This window comes from Macaca mulatta, chromosome 15, assembly GCF_049350105.2.
Source record: "Macaca mulatta isolate MMU2019108-1 chromosome 15, T2T-MMU8v2.0, whole genome shotgun sequence".
Classification (NCBI taxonomy): Eukaryota; Metazoa; Chordata; class Mammalia; order Primates; family Cercopithecidae; genus Macaca; species Macaca mulatta.
Genome location: NC_133420.1, coordinates 46,401,820 through 46,421,979, shown reverse-complemented (window position 1 = coordinate 46,421,979; position 20,160 = coordinate 46,401,820). Strand labels below are relative to the sequence as shown.

At 44.0% G+C, this 20,160-nt stretch overlaps 1 protein-coding gene across 1 annotated transcript in view; it reads left to right on the top strand.

The window, feature by feature from the left end:
* Nucleotides 1-2,031: 2,031 nt before the first annotated feature.
* Nucleotides 2,032-20,160, top strand: part of UGCG (UDP-glucose ceramide glucosyltransferase) — a 36,302-nt gene continuing 18,173 nt past the window's right edge. The window contains 2 exon segments of the mRNA NM_001257723.1: nucleotides 2,032-2,200; nucleotides 19,782-19,923. Of these exon segments, the coding sequence (NP_001244652.1) occupies nucleotides 2,103-2,200; nucleotides 19,782-19,923 (240 nt within the window). The 5' untranslated portion in view covers nucleotides 2,032-2,102.

Below are 20,160 nucleotides of genomic sequence, written 5' to 3'. Positions count from 1 at the left end.
CTGCTATTTTTATCAACCAGAAACTCTTAACAGCGGGAATTTGATTTCGAAGCATTGTTCTTTCCCACTGATTCTACACCAGTGGAACCAAGGATGTTAATCGAGGAATGGTTCGGACATTAACTCTTCTAGTTGTAGTTTGTCATTTATTTGCAGATTGAGGTAGATCATTCAGTCACTATTAACTATCATAAACAGCAATAATAAACAACTTTTCTTTCTGTCTTTTTTTTTTTTTTTTTTTTTTTTTTTTGAGACGGAATCCCGCTCTGTTACCCAGGCTGGTGTGCAGCGGCGCAATCTCGGCTGACTGCAACCTCCGCCCCCCAGCTTTAAGCAATTCTCTGCCTCAGCCTCCGGAGTAGCTGGGATTACAGGCGCCCGCCACCACACCCGGCTAATTTTTTGTAATTTTAGTAGAGACAGGCTTTCACCATCTTGGCCAGGCCGGTCTTGAACTCCTGACCTCGTGATCCACCTGCCTCGGCCCCAAAGTGTTGGTATTACAGGCGCGAGCCACCGCACCCGGCCACAGCTTCTTTTCAAAATTGAATTCAATTCTGAAATCTCTCAAGGGAGGTCGTGGATTATTTAAAAGGAAATTACTTGAAACAATAAACATAAAACAATGTAGAAATAGCATAAACTCATCTAGATTGAAGAAACAGAAACATGGAGTACTAGCATCTTCTTGGAATTACTTAAAATTAGGACAAATAGTTACCCTACTACCCAAGTGGCATTTCTTTCCATTTTAGAGCTGTGCTGTCCACATATACAATCAAAATTTTCTAGTAGTTAGCCACAGTTAAAGTCTTTAAAAAGAGAAATTAACTTAATAATTTATCTAATTTAATGTAATATGTCCAAAATATTATCTTTTCAACATGCAATCAATATAAAATTTACTAACGAGATGGTCTTCCACATCTGGTGTACTGTTTACACTGTATTCCACAGAGTGGCGAGCTGCCTTTCCAACAACCCTCACTTAGCCACATGTGGCTACCGTATTGGACAGCAGTCTTAGGGGATTTCAGAATCAACTGATTCTTTAATTCTGAGTTTGAGATTTTCTTTTTATAATACACACGGTCGCCAAGGCGCTTAGAGATCTGTGAGGCGCATGGAGATTATTTCACTCTCAGGTCCCTTTTGATCCAATATCTCACAGCACTAAAAGCAGTAAGAGGGAAGGCAATGGGCAACCCTTGCGCCCAGGAAGGTGGCCTGGAGGAGGGCCTGGTTCCTCCGAGCAGTGCCCGGCGGGGAGGCTGCAGACGCGGCGTTGGAAGTGGGATTTCGAGACAAGCTCCGGCAGCTGCCCGGAACCCGCGTCTTTTTCTGGGGCACCCGGGAACAGCAGGGCCGGACGGAGGGAGAGCAGCCTCCGGGCCATGCACAGGGTCCCGAGCCGCCACCGCCGCCAAGGGAGCTCGGCCCAGGGCTACAACGCTTCCCGCCTAGGCGGGCGGCAGCCGGAGCCAGGAGCCGGAGGAAGCCCGGCCGGCGTCCAGCGGACAGCAGGACACTATCTCCCCGGCGCGCTCTCGCCGGCGCCGCAGCGGGCGCGCGGGCGGCAGGGTGGGCGTGGAGCGGCGGGGGCACCGCCCCTGGGAGAGGCGGGCGCCGCGGTTCCGGGGGCGGGACGCGCCGAGGAGTGGGGCGCGAGCCGCCGGTTTTGATTAGTGCGCGGAGCTGCGGCGGCGGAGCCAGGCAGCGGAGCTGCTCGGCCGGGAGCCCAGCGGCGAGACGGAGAGGCGGCGGAGGTGCCGGAGCGCAGGGTCTGGCCGGCGGCAGCGAGGGTCGGGAGAGGCGAGCCGGGGCGTGGGGCCGCAGTTGCCCCGACCAGAGCCGGGAGACCGCAGCACCCGCAGCCACCCGCGAGCGCGCCGAAGGCAGCGCGCGGGCGAGAGCGCGCGGGCGGGGGCGCGCAGGCCCTGCCCGCCCCTTGCGTCCCCACCCCCCTCCGCCCCTTCCTCTCCCCACCTTCTTCTCGCCTCCCGCGCCCCCGCACCGGGCGCCCACCCTGTCCTCCTCCTGCGGGAGGGTTGTCCGTGTTGGCGGCCGCAGCGGGCCGGGCCGGGCCGGCGGGCCGGGGGATGGCGCTGCTGGACCTGGCCCTGGAGGGAATGGCCGTCTTCGGGTTCGTCCTCTTCTTGGTGCTGTGGCTGATGCATTTCATGGCCATCATCTACACGTGAGTGAGGGACCGCAGGAGGGGCTCGGGCGGGGGTCCGGGCCTCGGGGACAGGCGAGAATGGGAAATGTTTGTGCTTTGAAGGGGACTGGGCTCGGGCGGGGGTGGAGAAAGCTGATCCTCAGGCTGTTCCCCCCCCCGTTCCCTCGCCCCTCGGACCGGCAGTGGCGGTGGTCTTTGAGAGGGAAAAGTGTTGGGCGAGGGAGGGGTTTGCTGGGTTGCCGGTGACTGCCCAGCCAGGCGAAAGGAGACTGCTCTTACATGTCAGGCTGAATGAAGGTGGTGGATCGGTTTGGTTGTGCTGGGGATTCGTGTGATTTTTCATCTGGGCCGAGATGTATGGTGTATTGTTTTTTTCTTCCGACCTGGGCCACGTTTCTGTTAGGGTGGTGATTGTGTCCACTTTTCTGGGAGCTGCTCACAGCTCTCTGGACACCTCCCTGTGGATTTTCTTCTTCCTGGAAGAGCTCTGTGCGCTTAGATAGGTGTGAAGCACCTGTCCACCCTGAAAAATGTCCACCAAACCTGCGAGCTGGCATGATAGCTTTGAGTCCTGTAGCTTGTACATATCAGCGTGGTTTTCTTTCCTTTTTTCAATTCCTCGTCTTACTGTCTTATGTAGATTTGTACTCACCCCCCGCCCGCCACATCTTTTCATTTTTGTTTAACAAATACTTCTTGAGGCCTACTAGATACCATTCACTATTCTTGGCCAGGGGACACGGTGGTGAGCAGGACACAATTCCTGTCCTCATGGGGCTTACATTCTAGAAGGAAGAAGCAGATAAAATCTGAATAAGGTTATGAGATTGTGATGAAGCATGTAAGTGAAATAGAACTGGGTGATGGCATGAATAGAGACATGGGGTATGTGGCTAGTTTGGTATATCCACTGTTTAAGGTGAAGTCTGCCTCTGTAAAGAAATGAAAAAATTATATAGAGCACATTACTGATATCGATTCACTTGGATTTTTAGTCTGGGTGAGAAAAAGAACAATTGTATATAGTAATCGTTACCATGAACTAGAATAGAGTGTATGTTAGTGGAAGAGACTTTAAGAAATTAGTTACTTTTAGTTGTTTTTGTTTTTGTTTTTTCCTTTTTACTGCGGAAGAAGTGTGCCTTTGCTTTTGGAAACACTGTATTTTATTAGTACAGTGTGGCATTTCCTGGTACTAAGAAAGATGCTGCTGGTACAAGTTATACTGATATTTCTTTGAAAGTGAAAGAAAACATGCCACTTGGATATTGTTGACTTTAGTTTTTGGAGTTTGTGAGCTTAGTCACTGAGCACATTCTGGAATTCATTTAAAATATGTGAGTTCTTTTCCTTTAAAAAAAATTGTTACTTTTTACAGTCATAAAAATAAAAAATGCTTACCGTGTAAGGAATTTATGCAATAGATAGGGATGGAGAAAAATAAAACATGCACACACCAAAAGTACATTACCTTGTCAACCTTTTGTGACTGTCCTTCCAATTTGTGTGTGTGTGTGTGAGAGAGAGCAAAGGATGGAGGGGAAGGGGGAAGAGAGAAAAGGGCTATATTATGATTATTGTTCTGTAACCTGCTTTAAAGTTCATTTTTTAATAAATGTTTATTGAAAAGCCGTTTTGTGCAAGGCACTGTTCTAGTTGCTGGAAGAATGAAGAGCAAACATTCCAAGGCCCCTGTTCACATGGAACTATCCTGTAAAATGTCATGACCATTTTTTTCATGTCAATATCTGTATGATCTCTACATCATTTGTAATAGATGCATGATATTTTAGTTTACCAGGTACTGAAATTTATTATTATTGATGGATGTGTAGGTTGTTTCCAATTTATCTAGATTACAAACAACACTGTGATGAATTTGTATGCATACATCTTTGAGAAATGATCTCCTTAGTTATATTTCCGAAAGAGGAATTATTGGGCCAGAAGTGGTGCACATTTTAAACTTTGATACATATTGGCCCCATAGAAATGTTATATATATTCACAGTCCTGGTAACATTGTATGATAGCCCCGTTGTGCCTTACAAACACTAAGTAGCAGGCATTTCACTGTTTTTATTTTCATTCCTTTAAAGTTACATTGAGCACTTTTAAAATACGTTTATATGCTAGTTACATTTAGATGTAAATTACATACTCATAATCCTGCCTGTGCTGCAATCTGTTGCTGAATTCATCTTTGTGATATAAAGGTTGTTTTTCTGTTATCTGTCATATGTAGCATTCTTTTCCCCAATCTGTTATTTGTCTTTTAACTTTGTACATATATTTGACATGGAGAACAGTGTTTGCGCATGTGTGTTTTAGGTAGATAGGTCTTTCTGTTTCTTTTTTTTTTTTTTTTTTTTTTTTTTGAGACGGAGTCTCGCTCTGTCGCCCAGGCTGGAGTGCAGTGGCCGGATCTCCGCTCACTGCAAGCTCCACCTCCCGGGTTCACGCCATTCTCCTGCCTCAGCCTCCCGAATAGCTGGGACTACAGGCGCCCGCCACCTCGCCCGGCTAGTTTTTTGTATTTTTTTTAGTAGAGATGGGGTTTCACCGTGTTAGCCAGGATGGTCTTGATCTCCTGACCTCGTGATCCGCCCGTCTCGGCCTCCCAAAGTGCTGGGATTACAGGCTTGAGCCACCGCGCCTGGCCTGTCTTTCTGTTTCTTTTACGTTTTCTAACTTACAATTTTTATATCTTCCTTATTCCTCCAAATTACTATATATGTTAGTCTCCGCTTCCTCTTAGTATTTTTATTTTTTCTTAATTTTTTCACATATTACCCTTAATTCACCCAGTATTTTACTTCGTTTTATGAGAGCTAGAGCCCTAATTATAGTTCCTTCTAAGTATTTAGAGACTTGTCCAAAATTACTTATCAAATGATTATTTGATTATTCCACTGTTTCGAAATATTTTTATTATAGACTAAATTCTGCTTTTTACTTGGGTATGTTTCAAAGCTTCCATTGCCCTTTCTTAACCTATTTTAGATGGCAGATGTTTTTAGGATTTCTGCCTACAGTGTTAAAGGTAACATTCAGATTAGATACATTTCATATTCAAGAGTCTTATTGTTGAGATTGAAGATTTCCTGAAAGTAACTAAAGATTATAGCCTTGGCAAGTTGAATAGCCTTTATGGGTTATTTTTCTTAATTATTTTTTATTTCTTTGTGAGCGCTAGTGTGGCTTGATAGCTTGGGGCCTGAGCCGAAATTGTGTAAAAGTCTAGAACTGGTGGTCGTCTTTCCCTTTTAGCCCTTGGGAGCCATGTTGCTGCATGATGAAATGATCTGAGCAGAAACCTTGCTTCATGCTCTCTCCCCTATCCCATCCACCTCAGATTATTATTATTTCCCTGTGTACATAAGGTCCTAATGTTTAGCATCAGGCTTTATCTTTCTACTGGAGGTGCTAGGCTAGTGTGGAAATAATTTGTGTGTCCTTAAATATTAGCTACCCTCAAGTAAAACAGAGGTCCTTTTACCTGGAGAGGTGTGTGTGTGTGTGTGTGTGTGTGTGTGTGTGTGTGTGTTTCTTTGAGACAGGATCTTGCTCTTTTGCTCAGGCTGAAGTACAATGGCACGATCTTGGCTCACTGCAACCACCACAGCCCAGGCTGAAATGATTCTGCTGCCTCAGCCTCCTAAGTAGCTCTCAAGTAGCTGGGACTACAGGCATACCTGGCTAATTTTTGTGCTTTTTGTAGATATGGGGTTCCACCATGCTGCCCAGGCTGGTCTTGAACTCCTGGACTTAAGTGATCTACCTGTCTTGGCTCCCAAAGTACTGGGATTACAGGTGTGAGCCATCGTGCCTGGCCCCCTGGAGATTTTTTAAGATTTTTAAAGTTAATTCTGTTTTCTGCAAACATATTTCCTTTATTTTGTTTATTATTATTTTTTTGAGACAGTCTTCTCTGTTGCCCAGGCTGGAGTGCAGTGACTCGATCACAGTTCACTGCAGCCTCCACATCCCAGGTTCGAGCAATTCTCCCACCTCAGCCTCCCAAGTAACTGGGACTACAGGTGCATGCCATCACACCCGGCTACTTTTTGTTACCCAGGCTGGTCTCAAACTCCTGGGCTCAAGTGATCCCCCCACCTCGGCCTTCTGAAGTTCTGGGATTACGGGCGTGAGCCACTGCAGCCAGCCCAAATATGCTGTTTCTAATGTACAGCAACTTCAATACCCAATGCATAGTTTTTGAATGGAATTTGCATACTCATTGTGTCAGGATAACTGCGATAAATGACCTGTCAAAAACTGGTTGTGTTTTTAATGTAAATATTAGCATTTGGGATATTATTTTTAGTTAGTATGATCTTTGCCTTAAATTCATGAATACTTGGTGTTCTGAGCCTTAGTGGAATGTAAATTGAGAACGTCTTTTTTGGGTTTAGTCCTGAGGATGCCCTTGGACTGTGGTCAAACGTTCATCAGTCAGGATCATTGCTACAGGGCTACTTTCAGGGAAATGACTAAGGCAGTTCAGCAGTTGCCCGTTTAACCTGAGCTTGGGAAGATACAGAATTAGACTATAGTGTGATAGCTTTAAAGAGCAAAGTGAGGGGCAGTGAGGGGAGGGAGAGCATCAGGAAGAATAGTTAATAGATACTGGGCTTAATACCTAGGTGATGGGATGACCTGTGCAGCAGACCACCATGGCACATGTTTACCTGTGTTAACAAACCTGCACATCCTGCGCATGTACCCTGAACTTGAAAGTTGAAGGAAAGAAAAAGAGCAACGTGGAAATTGTAAGATTTTCATATTCAGTGATGGTTCTATTGATTCATTATCCCTCCCTTTCTCTCTGACATTAATTAGTTCAGTACATCTTCATATCTACCCTAGATATTGAAACTATGTCTACTCACTGGTATCTCTGTCTGCAGCCTTGTGCCCCTTCAATTTTATATTTCTTATTGTAGCCTTTATCCTTCTGGATTACTAATCTTGGATCACAGTAGCTTAAAATCTTACCATGATTCCTCATTGCCTGCAGGTTACAGTTCAAACTCCTTAATGAGACAAGCACAGCTCTGTAGGAGCTGGGCCATCCCTGCGTTCCTGTTTCTTCAGCAACGTTGTGTTAACTGGCATTTCCCCAAACGTGCAGTGTGCTTTCTTTGGAATTGTCTTTCTTTTTTCTTTCTCTTCCTTCTTTCCTTCCTTTTTTCTTGTTTGATTAACTCCTACTCATTCAGGTCATTTTGGACTTTAGTTCCTTGTTGGGTTAGGTGCCCTTCATGGCACCCAGCCATCTCCTATTTGTTTTCTATGGTGGTGGAATCTTTTACATTCTGTAGTGTGGTAAGCCCATTGTCCAGTGGGCAGAATTTGTTTTCCTGTAGAGATAACTCACTATTGGTTATTTTGCCTTCTGTGAGAGAATTTGTGTTAGCAAAGTTAAGCTTGCAGAAGAAGGTGTGCTTTACTTATTACATTACTTACATGCATTACTTATTGCTTATGAAGCCCATTTTGAAGCAATACCATTTTTGAAATACGTGCTATATGTAGTAAATTGGTCATGACATACTGATTATAAACAGACAGTAATACAGTCATGAGTGATAACATAACAAAGGTCATTAGTCACTGGAAATTGCTGGCATGGACTATGTGAAGTTAGGGACCTGCTGATATAGCAGTGAACCTAATTTTACACGAAATATTAACAAGCTCTGTGACATGGAGCAGGGAAGATAAATTCCTAGAGTCAGATAAATTGGTTCAGCAGAACCACACAGCGGAATTATAAAAACAACACATTCTGGGGCTGTTAAGCAGGGTGAACTTTTGCCCTTGTGGAATTCATAGTCTTCCTTAGAAACCTAGAGGGAAATTCTGTCTTTTTTCTTTTTTTTTTTTGAGACAGTGTCTCATTCTGTCGCCCAGGCTGGAGTGCAGTAGTGTGGTCTCAGCTCACTGCAACCTCTGCCTTCTGGGTGCGAGTGATTCTTGTGCCTCAGCCTCCCAAGCAGCTGGGACTACAAGCACGCGCCACCACGCCCTACTCATTTTTGTACTTTCAGTAGAGATGGAGTTTCATCATGTTGGCCAGTCTGGTCTCAAACTCCTGGCCTCAAGTGATTCCCCCGTCTCAGCCCCGCAAAGTGCTGGGATTATAGGCATGAGCCACTGTACCCAGCCGAGTGAAATTCTTGTGCCTCACTTCTGAAGAGCTGTATTAAGGTTACTGCAGAGGCTTCTTCCCGCCATCTGAAGAGGAAGGAGTCCACCCTCCTTGTTTAACCTTTACCTGCCTCCAGTAGGTTTCCCTGCATCCCGGGCTTTCCTCTTGCAAAAGCCAAATTTGACAACAAAACTGTAGAAGAAGTTATTTAAAAATGAGACAGGCCAGGCGCGGTGGCTCACGCCTGTAATCCCAGCACTTTGGGAGGCCAAGGCAGGTGGATCACCTGAGGTCAGCAGTTCGAGACTAGCCTGACCAATATGGCGAAACCCCATCTCTACTGAAAATACAAAAATTAGCCAGGTGTGGTGGCAGGTGCCTGTAATCCCAGCTACTCGGGAGGCAGAGATAGGAGAATCGCTTGAACCCTGGAGGCGGGAGTTGCAGTGAGCCAAGATCGTGCCACTGCACTCCAGCCTGGGTGACAGAGCGAGACTCTGCCTCAGGGAAAAAAAAAAGTTCCCACCTTGACTTTTTTTCTTTTCCTTTTGAGACAGGGTCTCTCTCTGTTACCCAGGCTGGAGTGCAGTAGTGCCATCATGGTTCACTACAGCCTTGACCTGCCAGGCTCAAGCAATCCTCCTACTTCAGCCTCCTGGGTAGTTCGGACTACAGGCACATGCCAGCACGCCTGACTAATTTTTGTATTTTTTTTGTAGAGATGGGGTTCCACCATGTTGGCTAGGCTGGTCTAGAACTCCTGAGTTCAAACAATCTGGCCACCTCGGCCTCCACACGTGCTAGGATTATAGGCCTTTTCCATTCTTCAGTCACCTAGTCTTTCTAGACCTGTGATTGTCAACTTTGACTGCACTATGGAGTCACATCGAGAGCTTAAAAAAAAAGAAACGACTGCTGCCTGGGGCTCACCCCTACAGACAAGGTGAAATTGGTTCAGGCATCAGTATTTTCAAAACTCGCTAGGTGACATGGATGTGCAGCCTAGACTGAGAATGATTGCCACGGGCTGTCTGTCCACAGTTGTGTCCAGCACCTGCCACCTCTTGGCTTTATTTAATTCTCCATTTAGCCCAGAGCCCACAGTTCATCACTTCATTATCTTGCCTCTTGCCTCACCTCGTGTCAGTCTGCCCTGTTATCCTGAATCCATCCAATAATGATAGCTGCTCAACTTTGAAAATCCTACAGAGGGTAATCACACAGCCATGTGGACTAATACTACTACACATTGGTAGTCTCAGGGCTCAGCTAAACCTGCATGCAGTGCTGCCTGGCAGTGTTTTTTTTTTTTTCTGTAGTTTGCTCTGATACCCATCACTTTAAAAAACCTCTTCTAAATCTTCATTCTACCGCGTTCTTGGTGGATGACCTTAGCTCCTACTTCATACTGTGGATCCCATCATGCTTAAATTACTTTTTTCCTTTTATCCCTTTGCCCTTCGGCTAGCTCTTCTTGAATTTTTAAAGAATTTCAAGTAGTCTTTAAAAAATTGAACTAGAGGCTGGGCGTGTTGGCTCACGCCTGTAATCCCAGCACTTTGGGAGGCCGAGTCAGGTGGATCACCTGAGGTCAGGTGTTTGAGACCAGCCTGGCTAACATGGGGAAACACTGTCTCTACTAAAAATACAAAAAATTAGCCAGGCGTGGTGGTACTCGCCTGTAATCCCGGCTACTCCGGAGGCTGAGGCAGGAGAATTGCTTGAATCTGGGAGGCGGAGGTTGCAGTGAGCCAAGGTTGTGCCATTGCACTCCAGCCTGGGCAACAAGAGCAAAACTTCATCTGGGTGGGGGGGAGTTTCGACTAGAAAGCCAGGGCGGGGAGGATCGCCTGAGGCCAGGAGTTCAAGACCAGCCTGAGCAATATAATAAGACCCCATTGCCACAGAAAAAATTTTTAAAAATTAGCCAGAGGCGGTGGTATGCAGTGAGCTATGACTGCTACTGCACTCCAACCTGGGTGACAGAGCAAGATTGTATCTCAAAAAAAACTAGAAAAATTTAAAGTAGAAGCCCTCTGTTCCACTCTTTGGCCCTTTCACTCAGTGGCAGGTTTCAGTAGAAACTAGTGTTTGTTTACTGTTATCACATCTCAGCTCCCATTCATTTACTTTTTAACCCATTTTTAGCTCTCTACCGTTATCCTCCATGAACTGCCCCAATTCTTGCCAAAAGTGCTCAGAGATAGCAGTAAGTACATATGTAATCTACCGAACATTTCCATTCTTATCTTGGTCTCTCCAGCAGCATTCAGTGTTACTCTTTCTTGAACCCTTTGAGAAAGAAAACAGCTTGGCCAGATAAACCCTTCTGTCATTTTACTTGCACCCTGGCTGTCTTTCTGGTTCTTTGATCCCCACTTTTAGTTTTCTTCATGCATCACTCTTTATTTTTTTTTATTTTTTTATTTTTTTTGTTTTAGAGGGAGTTTCGATCTTGTCGTCCAGGCTGGAGTGCAGTGGCACAATCTTGGCTCACTGCAACCTCTGCCTCCCAGGTTCGAGTGATTCTCCTTCCTCAGCCTCCCAAGTAGCTGGAATTACAGGCGCACCACCATGCCCGGCTAATTTTTGTATTTTTAGTAGAGACGGGGGTTTCACCATATTGATCAGGCTGGTCTCGAACTCCTGACCTCAGGTGATCCACCCGCCTCAGCTTCCCAAAGTGCTGGGATTACAGGCATGAGCCACTGTGCCTGGCCTCTCCTTCATGCATTACTGATTCAATAATATTATATTCCTTGGCCATCTTCTGAGAATGCTGTGCCTCGGAGAGCTTGTGTATTTACCTTACAGTGGATGGCTTCTATATTTTTATCTCTAGGCTAACCTTACTTGCTGAGCTCTCTGTATCTGTTTACTTATTTACTCTTCATTTATTCACAATTATTTTTAAAAATTGAGAACATACTATGTATTGTTGCTTTGCTGGGCTCTGGAGAATTTATATTCTACTGTAGTGTTTCTCCAAGTGTAGGTTACTGCCAGCCTTTATCGTTTGGGATGCTTGTGAAAAATGCAGATTCCTAGTCTCTTCATCTGGTTCATTCACTTGTGATCTCTACCTGTGGGCGTTATTTATACCGAAAGTTGCAAACCTGTGGTCTCCTAGATGAGACATCACCACTTGATGTCTTAAGAGTAACTTAAAGTTCGTACGTTCAAAAGTTCATTACTCTCTCCCATCTCTCATTGTGCCTAGATTTTATGAATGGCACCATTAGTTACCATAACCTGATCCAGATATACCCCTCATTCTCCCTCATTCCCCCTCCACCAACACCCTCATCAGTTGTTGGCTAAGCTCCTTGATTGTGAGTTCTCACCCTCTCTTGACTTTGCTTCTTTCGCTTGTTTCTTTTGTGTGTATGTTTTGTTTTGTTTGAGACAGTCTTGCTCTGTTGCCCAGGCTGGAGTTCAGTGGTGCAGACTCGGCTCACCACAACCTCCGCCTCCTGGGTTCAAGCGAGTCTCCTGCCTCAGCCTCCCGATTAGCTGGGATTACAGGTGTGTACCACCATGCCTGGCTAATTTTTGTATTTTTAGTAGAGACGGAGTTTCACCACGTTGGCCAGGCTGGTCTTGAACTCCCAACCTCAGGTAATCCACCCGCCTCAGCCTCCCATGAGCCACTTACAGGCATGAGCCACTGCACCCAGCCTTTCACTTGTTTCTTATACCTTTCTGGTTTGTGTGTCTCTCTCTTTCTTTTGGACCTTTGTAATATTTTTCCCTTGCCTTCCATCTCCCCTGCCTGTACTTTATTCTCTTAACTTCTATAAATACAAAAATGATCCTGGTTGCTTCCTTTTAGTCTTTCATGGTTATTTCTTGCCTAGAGGATGAGCTCCAGGCCTTTTCAGCCTTGTCTGTGAAGTCACGAAGAATTTATAGCGGAGATGAGTCTTAAAGCAGTGCTGCTTAAGCTTGAGTGTGCCTGTGAATCACCTACAGATCTTACTGAACTGAAGATTCAGTTTCAGTAGTTCTGAGGGGTGAGGCCTGAAATTCCGAAGCTCTGAAAAACTCCCAGGTGTTGCCAATGCTGCTGGTCCATGGGCCACACTTGGAGTGTGAAAGTCTAGAAAGACTGCCTCCTAGAAATAGTTGGATGCTTCCATCTCTCTTCTCTCAAAGTGTTCTAAACATACTTTGACGATAGTCTGTATCACACTGCATTTGCAGCGTCCTGTACAGACTTTACTTCTGAATGAGAGGTGGCCTGTGTACATGTGAGAACCACCTCTCCTATTAACACATGGAAATGCTATAATGATTAGACACTTATACACCCAGAGCCTGAAAATATGAAAGGAAAATCTGCATATTCCAGAAACCAAGAGGGAATGCAAAGTAGTGGGTTGGTCTTGTCTGCTAATTTGAATCCCGGGGAGGTTTCAATTTACTGATATTTCTTCTCGTTATTGGTCGTATTTTCCTCATTCTTCGCATGGCTAGAAATTTTTTAATAGATGCCAGACATTTTGAATTTCACCGTGTTGGGTGCTGGATGTTTTTGTTTTTCTGGACTCTTGACTGAGTTCTTCAATTTCTTTTCTTTTTTTTCTTTTTTTTCTTTTTTTTTTGAGATGGAGTCTTGCTCTATTGCCCAGGCTAGAGTGCAGTGGCACGATCTTGGCTCACTGCAACCTCCGCCTCCCAGATTCAAGTGAGTGTCCTGTGCAGCCTCCTGAGTAGCTGGGATTACAGGCACACGAGACCACACCTGGCTAATTATTTTTTGTATTTTTAGAAGAGACGGGGTTTCACCGTGTTGGCCAGGCTGGTCTCGAACTCCTGACCCCACATTATCTTCCCGCTTTGGCCTCCCAAAGTGCTGGGATTACAGGCATGAGCCACTGCCCGGCCTACCTTATTTTCTGTGTCATAGGAATCACTCTCTTCCTTTGCTTGATGTCCAATATCTTCAAAACTGTTGTCTCCTGTATTTTTTTCTGATTTTTTGGTTGTTTCAGGTGGGAGAGAGTAAATCCAGTTAGTGTTTCTTCATCTTGTCCAAAAGTTGAAGGCTTGGTGGGTGGTGGGAAGAGTAGGGTTTTTAGTATTAGTGTGAGGACAGAGTCAGTGCTGCACACTAGTTATAATAACTTCAAACTGTAAACAACCCAAACATCCATCCACAGAAAGTAGATAAAGTGTGGTATATTAGGAAAACTATCTGGTAACAAGAGTGAATACATGATAGCTAAATGTAACAACATGGGTGAATCTCACAAACATAACGCAACCCAGAGAGGCCAGACAGAAAAGATACATCCTATGGGATTCCATTTATATAAAAATTTAAAGCCAGCAAAACTAGTCTGTACTGTTAGAAGTCAGGACAGGGAGTACCCTTGAGGGGAGTGTAGTACATGGAAGGAGACCTGAGGGGACTTCTGGGGTTCTACTAACACCATTTTTTGATCTGGGTACTGGTTACATGGCAGTTTCACTTTGAGAAAATTCTTTGAGCTGTGTACTTACATGTGACTTTATCATATGTACATTATGTATCAATAAAAAGTACCCCCTCACACCACTTCCCCAACAAAAAGGTCAAGGCTGCAAGCCAAATGCATTACAGGAAGGTAAGAACTGGATTCCCAGTATAGAACCTGGAAAGCAAGTCGTCTGCCCTAGGCTGAGGGTGGAAATGGACACCCATGAGAAAGCTTGTGCAACGTGTAGGAATCATAGGCTCAAGTTCATACTGTCTAGGAAATGCAGAAACCCTGATCTGAGACACTAAAAGAAAAACTGGTTGGAAACCAGTAAAACTTGTAAGACCCTGTCTGAGCCACTTATAATCCTGCCCCACTTTAAGGTCTCCACCATTGAGGCCTTTTTGAAACACTAGGCAATTGATCACAGTGCCCTCCGCCCCCGCCCCCCATCACCCATGCCGGAGTGTAGTGGCACGATCTTGGCTCACTGCAACCTCTGCCTCCTGGGTTCAAGTCATTCTTGTGCCTCAGCTTCCCGAGTAGCTAGAATTATAGGTGTGTGCCACCACGCTCAGCTACTTTTTCTATTTTTAGTAGAGATGGGGTTTTGCCGTGTTGGACAAGCTGGTCTTGAACTCCTGACCTCAAGTGATCCACCTGCCTCGTCTTCCCAAAGTGTTAGAATTACAGGCGTGAGCCACTGCACCAGCCCCAAGGCTACTTCTGACCTTGGAAACTTCGTTATTTGAAAAAAAAAAAAACCACTGGGATTTAAAAAATTATTTTGAAAAAGAAATCACTGGGGTTTTATAAAAATTTTTGAAAAAAATCTCTGGGATTTTAGAGCTCTTTATTCTGTCATCCACATCTCAAACTCTTTCATTATTTCTATGTAGAAATCTGTAGATTGGCGTCCAACACACTAGTCATGCCCAAAGGCATTGTTTCCACGTGTGGAACGATGGTCCAGAGCAAAGCTTTGTTGACATGTTTATTAAGAGTTTTGTAAGGAGAAGATTTTCTGGGCATGTGCAACCCAACTTCCCCATTAAAGCCACAGCTCCTCAACAGCAGGGAATTCACCTGTTGCTTGTTGCATCTTTAGTGCATATGATAATGACTAGTGTACATTCGGGGCTCTAAAGATGTTGTTCAGTAAGTGACTGCGAAGTAGTCATGGAGTACCACTGTGTGCCAAGCATGGTGCTACAGGTGTTTTGTTCATTTGGTGACCTAATGGATATTCTTTTATTGTTTTGACAAACATTTCAAGTAATTTGTACCACGTGGCCTTGTTGGTTGCATTATGTAAGTTGAAACAGTATTCTGCGAGGTAGGATCTTGTACCCTAGGGGGTACACAACAAACTGATCCGTTGGGTTTTGGAAAGAAAATATTAGAGAGAGACAGGGACAGAGGGGAGGCACAAATATGTTTTTTTAAAGGTCCTGTGATATAGTCTGGCTTATTTTGAGTAGAAATGTCAGACACAGTACTTAACAATTCTCTTCATCCATAAACCTCTGTGGCTGTTGGGAGAGTCAGAATGAGTCTATGATAAAATACTGCATTCTCAACACGAAAAGTTCTTCAAAGGAGAAGGTGTATCTAATGGTATTTAAAGTAAAACATCTTGGGAGAAGGGAAAAATAGGATCTACTTTAAACTTTACCAAAATGTAATCACCTCTAGACTATTCAGTACAGTTTAGATGGTCTTTGTTGCTGCTGTTTTTAACCGAAAGCCTTGCCACAGGCACTGAGATTATTGGTGGGCCAGGTTTCTCTGTTATTTGGTCAGCAGTTAACCTGCATGTTTTTGGTAGTTTAATAGCACTTAAGGATCACACAGTGGGACCAACAGATAAAAATCACTGGGATTTTAGACCTTGTTCTGTCGTCCACATCTCTAAACTTTTTCATCATTTCTGTGTCTTTGCCTGTCCCCCTCTCTGGGCTGCATTCTAGGTAGCTTCTTCTAATCTAGATTCCAATTCTTTTGTAAGCTGTGAGTATGCAGGATTCTGTATTACTTGTCTTTTGAATTTCTGATGTCAGTGATCATAACTGTCATTTCTAGAACTTGTGTGGTTCTTTTCATATTATTTGTGGTCATATATGATGATTTCCCTCATTTCCTTCTCTTCTCTTGGGTTTCGTTCAGGTACAGGGAGGTTGCATTCTTGGCCCAAACCCACGTGGTTAGGTGTTCTCCAAGAAGACTTTTTTCTTTTTTGTTTTTGTTTTTGTTTTAGATAGAGTCTTTCTCTGTCACCCACGCTGAAGTGCAGTGGCGCGATCTCGGTTCATTGCAGCCTCCGCCTCCCAGGTTCAAGGGATTCTCATGCCTCAGCCTTCTGAGTAGCTGGGACCACAGGTGCACACTACCGTGCCTGGCCATATTTTGTCTTTTTTAGTAGAGACGGAGTTTCACCATGTTGACCAGGCTGGTCTCGAACTCCTGACCTCAAGTGATCCACCTGCCTCCACCTTTGAAAGTGCTGGGATTGCAGGCATGAGCCACTGTGCCTGGCCAAGACTTTTTTCTTTTGTTCTATTTCACTGAGGACTTAATCCAAGATAGACAGCATCTGCATCTTCCCTGTATGGATCAGGATTTTTCTGCTTGCCTTTCAGGAAGTCCAGATTTACACAAGGCTCTCAGAACAGTTGTACTGTCAGTATTATCTCAGGCTTCTCTCCATCTCCAGGTCACCAGGGACCAGTGGATGGTCAGGAGGCAAGCATGGACTCCAGCACTCACTCGCTGAGAGATTTTTTTCTCCTTTCTGACCTTAGAGACTCTTCTCTTTATTTTCCTAACGGTTCAATTATGTATTGTAAAACATGCTTTTACTACACTTGTATTAAAAAGGAAGAGAGAAAAGTTTATATCTATGAATATGTACATATATAACTCATGTATACCATAAATATGTGTATGTATTTTGACTTGTATATGCATTTTTAAAACCTCTGGAAGGACAAGAAACTAGTAATGCTAGGGAAGCAGTAATGGAAACAGGCAGATGAGGGGGTAGTGGTGGCAGATTTCTTTTATCAGACCCTCTTAATATTTTTAGTGATTTGAGCCATATCAGTATATTACCAGTTCAGGGGCTGAACGTGGTGGCTCATGCCTGTAATCCCAGCACTTTAAGAAGCCAAGACAGGAGGATTCTTTGAGCCCAGGAGTTCAAGACCAGCCTGGGCAATATAGTGAGACCCCATCTCCATAAAAAAAAATTTAAAAATTAGCCTGGTTTGGTGGCGTGTACCTGTCATCCTAGCTACTGGGGAGGCTGAAGTGGCAGGATCGCTTGAGCCTGGGAGATGTAGATAATTATACCACTGCATGCCAGCTTGAGCAACAGAGCAAGACCCCGTCTCTCTCATATATATATATATATATATATATATATATATATCTCCTTTTCAATCAATTAATTGTGTAATATAAACTTTTTCCCCAGCAGTCTAGATGTTCTTTACCCGGTAGGTTTCAGGCATCTAGTCTGCTATTTTGTTAGAAATAGAATAGTGATTACTTTTGTGGTTATATGCATTTTAGATCATGGTTTTGCCCATCTGGTCCTCTAGATGAACTCTGTAGATCAATATTTTCCAGACTATCTATGGCAAAGCAGTTGTTCTTTAAAATTTTTCCAATCTGGCTGGGTGTAGTGGCTCACATCTGTAATCCCAGCACTTTGGGAGGCTGAGGTGGGCAGATCACGTAGGATCAGGAGCTCGAGACCAACCTGGCCAACATGGTGAAACCCTGTCTCTACTGAAAATACAAAAAGTTAGCTGGACATGGTGGTACATACCTGGAATCTCAGCTACTCGGGAGGCTGAGGCAGGGGAATCACTTGAACCCGGGAGGTGAAGGTTGCAGTAGCTGAGATCGCACCACTGCGCTTCAGCCTGGATGGCAGAGCAAAACTCTGTCTTTAAAAAAAAAAAAAAAAATTTCCAATCTGCCATGAGCCAGTACTTTGGTAACTACAATAAAAATAAATTGCTGATCACATGCTTGATGTCATGGCAATGTTAAATTGCTATACAAGTTTCTAAAAGGTTTCACTCAATTGTTTCTCACTTGCAAACCAGTAAAAAGCAACTACTGGATCAGACCACACTTTGAGTAGCACTGCGATAGATGGTGCTCCAGTGTTTTCTGTTACTTGGTGTATCAGAAATTGATTCCACCCTGTTCTAGAAATTTCTTGTTGATTTTTAAGTTTTTCCATTGTAAACCTGGTGTGTGTGGGCGTGCATTTGTTCATGTGTGTATAAAACTGTTTGTATGGCTTTATCTGAAACATTAGATATTTGCTACAGCACACACTTGCCTTAGTTAGAGACCAAAACCCATGGCTAACTGGTCTGGGTAGTGGTACTGGTGTCCCTCCAAAAGTCACTCCCAGTTTAATAGTGGATTTTATCAAATCAAGATGTGTTGATGCAAGTATTTTTTGATCATCTGAAAGTTCTCATTGGTTGATTTTCACAGTAAGTCAGAGCTGCCATCTGGCTGGCAGCAATTGTAAGGTACCATTGATGTCAGAGATGTTAAAATGTGGAAGAACATGTGTCTTAGAATATCTTGCAGATGGACCCATGATTGTTCTAGTGTCTAATTACTGTCGAATGCTTGGAGACTTGTTTATGAGAAGTACTCGTCATGTATTTATGAGAAGTAGGAGGAAGCCTTCAGTGGCTTCCTTTAGAAACCACCACTATACTGAATGGCATCTTGTTGCGACAGCCTGATGTTAACTGGGGCATGTTGTCTGTTCTCCAGCATTGCTGCTTTCTTTTCTTTGAGACAGAGTCTCACTGTGTTGCCCATGCTGGAGTGCAGCGGCGCAATCTTGGCTCACTGCAACCTCCACCCCCTGGGTTCAAGCGATTCTTCTGCCTCAGCTTCCCGAGTAGCTGGGATGATAGGCACCCACCATCACGCCCAGCTTTTTTTTTTTTTTTTTTTTTTTTTTAAGTAGAGATGGGGTTTCACTGTGTTGGCCAGACTGGTCTCGAACTCCTGACCTCAAGTGATCCACCCACCTTGGCCTCCCAAAGTGCTGGGATTACAGGCGTGAGCCACCGCACCTGGCGTTGCTTTTCTCATTAGGAGCCTTGCTGTGCTGCAGCATCCTTGCAATGGACCAGCAGTGAGAATGTTGGCCATTTGGCCACTTATCTGTGAAACGGTGGCACTGGTATATCTTCCAGTGTCATTAATAGACATTTTTCTCATCATTTAGTTTTTTTTCTTTCTTTCAGTTTCCTTCTGTTCTACCTCTGCCATTCTGACCTTATTAATATTGGGAGTTCCAGTTGTCCCATTATCTTGCTTGCCGTGCACACTGCTTGATACTTCTTTTAACTGTATTATCTCCCTGCAAAGAAATTTATCAGAAAGTTCTGGTTATCCTTTCATAATTTTCTGCTGCAGACGGGGTTTTATTTTACCTGTTTTTATAGTTCTGTGGCCACTTCGATGGCAATTTAAGAGGAAGAGGAGTTAATCTTTGGGCTAACACTGCCATTCGTTTCTTCACCATGTATTTTATTGAAATGTCTGCACTGTGCCTGGCGTAGTTCTGTGAGTACAGCAATAGTCAGAGAGTACATCATGGGTATTCAATCTTTTGGCTTCCCTGGGTCACACTGGAAGAAGAGTAATTGCCTTGGATCATATATAAAATACACTAACACTAACCATAGCTGATGAGCTTTCAAAAATCACAAAAATCTCACAATGTTTGAAGAAAGTTTATGAATTTGTGTTGGGCCACATTCAAAGTCATGCTTACCTGGTGCTACTTCCCTTCATGTTTAGATCTTCTTTTAGAAAGATGTCAACTTTTAAAAATCTTAACTTAGAATTTAGTGATTTATTGATAGCTTGTAAGTGCTTTGATTTGACACGAATGTATTCTATAGAAATAATTTTTGTATTATTTGCTTTTTAGCCGATTACACCTCAACAAGAAGGCAACTGACAAACAGCCTTATAGCAAGCTCCCAGGTGTCTCTCTTCTGAAACCACTGAAAGGAGTAGATCCTAACTTAATAAACAACCTGGAAACATTCTTTGAATTGGATTATCCCAAAGTAAGTACAGTGTTATGGTTTTTTGTTTTGTTTTGTTCCCCTCATGATGAACCTTTAGTGATTTTAATACTGTAAAAGGTGAAGGTATTAAAAATTCATGATGAGGTTGGCCTCATAAAATATAAGCTTTAGTAGTAGTCATCACAGAACAGAAATGTAATGAGGAAGGGGTATAAATTCCCTTTCTAACCACCTGTATGTCCGTGTGAAGTAGAGATCCCTGAGTAAACCTGAAAC